Source organism: Sinocyclocheilus grahami, unplaced genomic scaffold, assembly GCF_001515645.1.
Source record: "Sinocyclocheilus grahami isolate Dianchi unplaced genomic scaffold, SAMN03320097.WGS_v1.1 scaffold411.1, whole genome shotgun sequence".
Lineage (NCBI taxonomy): Eukaryota > Metazoa > Chordata > Actinopteri > Cypriniformes > Cyprinidae > Sinocyclocheilus > Sinocyclocheilus grahami.
In genome coordinates this window covers 8,002-15,962 of record NW_015505590.1, presented here as the reverse complement: position 1 = coordinate 15,962, position 7,961 = coordinate 8,002, and the positions used below count along the sequence as shown (strand labels likewise).

At 40.3% G+C, this 7,961-nt stretch overlaps 1 protein-coding gene across 1 annotated transcript; it reads right to left on the bottom strand.

Annotated features, from left to right (window-relative positions):
- Nucleotides 1-618: 618 nt before the first annotated feature.
- On the bottom strand, nucleotides 619-7,150 carry LOC107550992 (E3 ubiquitin-protein ligase TTC3-like). Its single transcript, XM_016232468.1, has 9 exons — nucleotides 7,062-7,150; nucleotides 6,817-6,911; nucleotides 6,674-6,736; nucleotides 6,542-6,596; nucleotides 4,697-4,859; nucleotides 4,569-4,620; nucleotides 4,400-4,490; nucleotides 3,985-4,021; nucleotides 619-707 (listed from the first exon to the last, which is right to left on the bottom strand). Exons 2-9 carry the CDS (start codon nucleotides 6,897-6,899, stop codon nucleotides 643-645), a joined length of 609 nt encoding a protein of 202 aa, XP_016087954.1. The 5' UTR covers nucleotides 6,900-6,911; nucleotides 7,062-7,150; the 3' UTR covers nucleotides 619-642.
- Between the last annotated feature and the right edge of the window lie 811 nt (nucleotides 7,151-7,961).

The window sequence follows — 7,961 nt, the reverse complement described above, 5'->3', positions numbered from 1 at the left end:
AAGAGAATTTACAAAGGGACCAAATTGTTATTCTTTATTAACACCGTGTTAATATTTTGATTTAGATTTGAGTTTCATACTTTGTTCTCTTCTTCATCGTAGTTAAACTCTTATTAATTTTGTTGTGTTTTTGTCAATGTCTACATAGCTTACGTTGTAGTTTAACACTTCAATACTTCAACAAAACCAAAATAAAAATGTTTATTGTATGCTAGATGAAATTGAATGCAGTTAATGCTTATTTAATCTACAATAAGCTCTGATTAGCAAAGCATTAACTAACATTAACAATGAGCAAAGTTAATAACGCTGGTTGAGTTGTTCAGCATCACACACACACACACACACACACACACACACACGGTGAGGAAACAGCAGAAATAAAGTCAACATTGTTACTGTCTGAATCATCTGAAAGCTTCAATACGACGTGAAACCAAATGAAAGTGAATCTAGCCAGACTCGAGTGACCTTATTTTACGGTTGTTGAAAATTCACGTTTCATCTTAAAGTTGTGTGGAACAAAACACTCTTCATAAGTACATCAGTTTGATATTTAACATTAAATAATATAAAAATATTTTAAAAGATATAAAAAAATTAGCCTTTTCTCTGTCATTTTCATAACGATAACCCAGTTAATTACCTCTTTGTGTCTTTGAGTCCGTCAGTTCTTCCGTCAGCGTGCGCTCGAGCTCCTGAATTCCCTGAAAACAAGTGAATTATGGGATCAATGCGTCGCATGACAAAGTGAATCAAGCTCTCCTGCGTTCAAGAAGATCAAGAACCCGCAGGACCAGACCAACCACTCACTCCAAACACCCGTCGCTTCTAGAAACAAGCGCAGCGGCATGAAGGAGTGAACACACACACACACTCTCTCTGACAGACACACACACACACACATGCTCTCACACTCACGCGCTCACACACACACACACACACAGAGATACACTCTCTCACACACACACACGCTCTCACACTCACGCGCTCACACACACACACACACACACTCACACAGAGATACACTCTCACACACACACACGCTCTCACACTCACGCGCTCACACACACTCACGCGCTCACACACACTCACGCGCTCACACACACTCACACACACACACTCACACTCTCACACACACACACAGACACACTCACACACACTCTCTCACACACACTCTCTCACACACACTCTCTCACACACACTCTCTCACACACACTCTCTCACACACACTCTCTCACACACACTCTCTCACACACACTCTCTCACACACACTCTCTCACACACACTCTCTCACACACACTCTCTCACACACACTCTCTCACACACACTCTCTCACACACACTCTCTCACACACACTCTCTCACACACACTCTCTCACACACATACACACACTCTCTCACACACACACACACACACACACGACAGAAGAGACGCAGGAAACACCATCAACACTCAGCGAAGCTCATTTCCTCGCCAAAACATACACACATGAAATAAACCTCATTACATTTGACATCCTTCCAATTACACCAGCAGCACGATATTCAAGCTTAACTCCACTAACACCAGCTCAAGTATGTGCGGCACAGGAATCCAGCGATCACTGATGCAGAAACCTGTTGGTGTTCCACGGGACTCTGCGCGGTAACTTCATGACATACAACAACTCCAAGCTAAACATGTATTTCACATATCTTTGGAAAGCTGAGATCCTTGTGACTCGAAGATACAGTCAACACAGCAGGTGCAATCCGTGTCTTTGTCAGACCACCACCAAGGCTTCATGCGTATTTGAAACAGACCTCAGAGGGTCGCCTTTCAAAAGACATATAAAGAGCAGAGACTCCACTACAACCTTTTCACTCAAATGTTTAACAAGTTCACGTGTAAAGAAAGCTATCTGATTTAATTTGAAGTAAACTCGAGCGACCACACGCGAGCACTGAGACTCATGAACACGTCAAGTACATACAATGGGCCCACACGCTCGCATCAAATAAAAAACACGCAAAAACAAAATAAGACCGTCATAAAGCAGCTTTCAGTAGCGCAGTGCACATTTAAACGGAAGCTTCCAGTTATTAGATCATCCTGTCAACTACACCAAAACACCAGAGAAGAGCAAAGCAGGAGATGAAGTGATGATAATAAAAAGCAGGAGTTTATTGTATAATCTTAGTTGTGTAGGTTTCAATGCTCAGACTTCATCTGACCAGCACAGATCCAGTAAGCGTTTTTACACCACAAGCCATAACAAGGGAAACTGCTTCACAACATCATCCAGTCACGATAAAAACCTTGCAATGGAGACAGTCTCTTATCTCTTACTCGTGAAGACAAATATCCCTTAAAACCACACAATAAGAAGACTAAACAACAACATGCACTCTCTTGAATCCTTAGATCCTTCCTAGTGGAACTGAGCTCAGTTGTACTAGACGGCCAATGCATGTTCAACACTAAGCAAAAAGCAACTTTACTTTATAAAAAACAACCTCTCAAGCATCTCCTCCTTCCTCACCTGCAGTGTCCTCCCGGTCCTTCCCGGTTTCAGATTGCTGGTGTTTGGGAGAAGAACATTACAGCGATTAGACTTCACACACACTCTCTCACACACACTCTCTCACACACACTCTCTCACACACACTCTCTCACACACACTCTCTCACACACACTCTCTCACACACACTCTCTCACACACACTCTCTCACACACACTCTCTCACACACACTCTCTCACACACACTCTCTCACACACACTCTCTCACACACACTCTCTCACACACACTCTCTCACACACACTCTCTCACACACACTCTCTCACACACACTCTCTCACACACATACACACACTCTCTCACACACACACACACACACACACGACAGAAGAGACGCAGGAAACACCATCAACACTCAGCGAAGCTCATTTCCTCGCCAAAACATACACACATGAAATAAACCTCATTACATTTGACATCCTTCCAATTACACCAGCAGCACGATATTCAAGCTTAACTCCACTAACACCAGCTCAAGTATGTGCGGCACAGGAATCCAGCGATCACTGATGCAGAAACCTGTTGGTGTTCCACGGGACTCTGCGCGGTAACTTCATGACATACAACAACTCCAAGCTAAACATGTATTTCACATATCTTTGGAAAGCTGAGATCCTTGTGACTCGAAGATACAGTCAACACAGCAGGTGCAATCCGTGTCTTTGTCAGACCACCACCAAGGCTTCATGCGTATTTGAAACAGACCTCAGAGGGTCGCCTTTCAAAAGACATATAAAGAGCAGAGACTCCACTACAACCTTTTCACTCAAATGTTTAACAAGTTCACGTGTAAAGAAAGCTATCTGATTTAATTTGAAGTAAACTCGAGCGACCACACGCGAGCACTGAGACTCATGAACACGTCAAGTACATACAATGGGCCCACACGCTCGCATCAAATAAAAAACACGCAAAAACAAAATAAGACCGTCATAAAGCAGCTTTCAGTAGCGCAGTGCACATTTAAACGGAAGCTTCCAGTTATTAGATCATCCTGTCAACTACACCAAAACACCAGAGAAGAGCAAAGCAGGAGATGAAGTGATGATAATAAAAAGCAGGACTTTATTGTATAATCTTAGTTGTGTAGGTTTCAATGCTCAGACTTCATCTGACCAGCACAGATCCAGTAAGCGTTTTTTACACCACAAGCCATAACAAGGGAAACTGCTTCACAACATCATCCAGTCACGATAAAAACCTTGCAATGGAGACAGTCTCTTATCTCTTACTCGTGAAGACAAATATCCCTTAAAACCACACAATAAGAAGACTAAACAACAACATGCACTCTCTTGAATCCTTAGATCCTTCCTAGTGGAACTGAGCTCAGTTGTACTAGACGGCCAATGCATGTTCAACACTAAGCAAAAAGCAACTTTACTTTATAAAAAACAACCTCTCAAGCATCTCCTCCTTCCTCACCTGCAGTGTCCTCCCGGTCCTTCCCGGTTTCAGATTGCTGGTGTTTGGGAGAAGAACATTACAGCGATTAGACTTCACATCCGTGTGATAAAACACAATCACATTCACAGCAGGGTTATTATCTACAACTACTAAAACATGTTTACAGCACTGTATTACTAACTGGAAATAAATTAATGAAAAACTAAAACTGAACTAAAAATAAATGAAACCAAGAGAGGAGAAAAAAACGTAATATTAATATTGTAGAAGTAAAAACAAAAGCTAATAAAAATGACACGCACGAAAGTAACACAAAGCAATAAAAACTAATTTAAAGTATAAAAATAAAATCTAATCTAAAATATTATGCAAACTATAACAGTACATAAATAATCGTAAAATAACACCGTATAGTGCAAGCGTCTCATCTCACCGAACTCTCCAGGACTGAAGACTGAGACGTGGCTTCCGGCGGACGACTGGACTTCTGATGAGGACCTGAAGAATCGCCGGCCGCGTGTGATCTGCCGTACAAAACACACCTAAATCATTCCCTCACACAGCGGGACGACAGCAGCAGTACAGCACTAACAAGCACTAACCTGCTTTTAGAAGAAGTTTTCTTCGTTTCGGTTTTCTTGGTCTTCATCTCTGCTGGAAACACAACACAAATGAAGCGCTCTGCTGCGGTGGCTCAGCACTGAAGCCGTGCTGAAGGATCAGACGTTACCTCTGCTCTCCTGCAGCTCCGTCTGGAAGCGCTCGTGCTGCTGCAGCAGGTCTTTCTGTCCCTCGGTGTCTGCGCCGCAGGCGTCCTGAGCCAGGAGGTTGGCCCTCAGAGCTTTCTGATGCTCCCCCAGATAGAACAGAGCGTCACAGAAGCGGTAGTGACCCTGAAAGCCCAGAGAACACATGGCATAAAAACCCTGGTGCAGCTCCACCAGATTCACCAGAGCTGCAGAAAATCATTCAGAGGATCTCAACTAACGGATGCTTTTCAGACGCTCAGAAGCAGTCGTAGTCTGGGAACTCCGACAGCTGTGAACGGAAGCTAACACTAACAGAACTTGTGTTAACATTCGCTCCGACAGCAAAATAAATCATCTGGTACATTAATATATGACCCTGCAGCACAGAAGCAGTGTTGAGTCGCTGGGGGATATTTGTAGCAATAGCCAACAATACATTGTATGAGTCACAATTATACATTTCTCTTTTATGCCAAAAATCATTAGGATATTAAGTAAAGATCATGTTCCATGAAGATATTTAGTAAATCTCCTACCGTAAATATATCAGAACTTAATGTTTGATTAGTAATATGCATTGCTAAGAACTTCATTTGAACAACTTTAAAGATGATTTTCTCAATATTTAGATTTTTTTGCACCCTCAGATTCCAGATTTACAAATATTTTCCTATCCTAACAAACCATACATCAATCGAAAGATTATTTATTCAACTTTCAATTTAAAAAAAATTGACCCTTATGACTGGTTTTGTGCTCCAGAGTCACATATTTGTGAACAAGCATTTAAATTGCACATATGGCAGCTTTTAGAATAAAAGCTTATTATATGATAACAAATTATTATTATAACATTTTACTGACATTATTATTTCTACTCCAGTTTGTCATAAACATTCAAACTGAATATCACAACTTGTTTACATGACGGATTTATTCAAGCAATCCTTAAAATACTGAAGAACAGATTAAATAAAAACATAATTAACATGCATACATTAATGAAAACGCTCCTCTCTCTAGTTATTATTTTAGCTGACTATTGGTTTTGTGCTCCAGAGTCACATATTTGTGAACAAGCATTTAAATTGCACATATGGCAGCTTTTAGAATAAAAGCTTATTATATGATAACAAATTATTATTATAACATTTTACTGACATTATTATTTCTACTCCAGTTTGTCATAAACATTCAAACTGAATATCACAACTTGTTTACATGACGGATTTATTCAAGCAATCCTTAAATACTGAAGAACAGATTAAATAAAAACATAATTAACATGCATACATTAATGAAAACGCTCCTCTCTCTAGTTATTATTTTAGCTGACTACTGAGTTTATGGTCACGGAGTGTCTTTGCGGAGGTAAATGTGACGAAGCTGTTTCTGCGGCTGATTACGTGATTCAGTAAGTGATGTTCATGTTTATTAGCTGCTGTAACTAGAGACGATCGCGTCACGCTTCAACTGAGGTGCTACAGCGATCGGTCATGACATAAAAAAAACACAGAAATGGTATTTCTTGTTTGGATTTCATAATAATACTTCATTTGAAAGCTGAGGCTTTGCTTCATATCAAAAGTGACAAAGCGCAAAGATTACTGCGATTTATTGGATGGGATGCGCTATAAATAACATTCCATTAAGTTTTGTTCTTGTATATGGATCGTTATCAGTTCATCAAAATGAGAATTGATTCAAATAGTCAACCCAGCCCTACTACATAGTGTGCAACGTTTCTCCAGCGTCTATCTGACACAGAGAGATGATGATGATGATGATGATGATGAAGAATCAGTGTTCAGTCAACCCGCACTCACCTTGGCCCAGTCTGGCTGCAATATAATGGCTCTCTTTCCGTCTCCAAGTGCTTTCCTGAAAACGGTTCCCACAATCAGTATCACCAATCAATCAGGTTTTTGAATACTGTGTACGGTTTGTGTCCAACTCACAGATATTTCTCCGAGCGAATGTAGCAGAGCGCTCGGTTCCCGTACAGGAGGTGGTTGCTCGGGCTGAAACACAGGATGAAAGAAGAGCGTGGGAAACTGACGAGGACTGGGAATTAAAGCAGAGAGGTTCTTCGGTCACTTACTGGTATTTAATGGCTTTGGTGTACCACTTCAACGCCAGATCATATTTCTTCTTCTGAAAATGCTCATTTCCCTTGATTTTCATATCTTCGCTTTTCTAGAATGAAAATGTGAGTTGGAGATGAAAAAGACAGCGTCTTATTTCTGTCTCACAGTCAATCATGTTTGAAACCGATTCGAATGATCCTATGAATGCAGTGCGTTGAATATGGAAACAAACATGTTATTCGATCTTAAAGACTCTCACTGAAAACGTCCAAGGGTCCGGCTCTGCTTTCAGCTCCTTGATGGCCTTCTTTTTACTGCATGAAACCACCTGAAGATAGCGTGAATCTGTAGAGCGAGACGGTCATTACTCAGACAGCACTGAACCCAAAATCAGTCATCTGCTATAGGAGCTTTTTATAATATCTTGATATGAATTTTATCGTTTCTGTTTGACGTTAATTTTAGCTAAAATGTTCGTAATTTTGATTGGAATTATATATACACGTATATAAATTAGGGCTGTCAATAGATTACAATTATTCAGATTAAAATCACACACTTTTTTCCTGTGATTAATTGCGATTAATCAAACAACGTCATGAAATTAAGCATATGCTTAATTGATATCGTTTAATATAATGTTAATTTTGTCATTTGCTATCTCCAGCAAAGTAAACCAAAAGATTGAAGGGTGATTCTTACAAAACTGTATTTTCTGCTAACTTTTTTTAAAGATAAATTTAGATGTCTTTCCAATAAAAGGACACTTGGAGACTCCAAAAGTACACCAAAGACCCAAATGATATAACGGGTCATAAAAAAAAAAAATAATAAAAAAATTGTAATTTGCAAGAGCTGCGTCACAGCGCATATCAAGAGCTCCCGTATCAGTTCTGTTTTCAGTACTGGAGAATAAAAGATACATTCTTAGATGTTTTTGTTAGTACGTGAACGTTATCTTACACAAAGAGCTGCGTCACAGCGCATTTCAAGAGCTCCCGTATCAGTTCTGTTTTCAGTACTGGAGGCTTGACGCACGCACGCAACCTGTGTCGACTCGCGCCGGGCTCCGCGTTTAAAACGAATGTAAATTCAGTCTAACTGCTTGCTAATTTCACTTGGATGAAATGAAACATTCAGCACATTTTCCACTTGCTCT

Coding starts and splice junctions, on each gene's coding strand:
- LOC107550992 (XM_016232468.1), bottom strand. CDS start 6,899: ATGAAAATCAAGGGAAATGAGCATTTTCAGAAGAAGAAATATGATCTG. Junction 6,737..6,816: donor ACCAAAGCCATTAAATACCA/GTAAGTGACCGA, acceptor CCTGTGTTTCAG/CCCGAGCAACCACCTCCTGT. Junction 4,860..6,541: donor TGCAGCCAGACTGGGCCAAG/GTGAGTGCGGGT, acceptor CTGGGCTTTCAG/GGTCACTACCGCTTCTGTGA.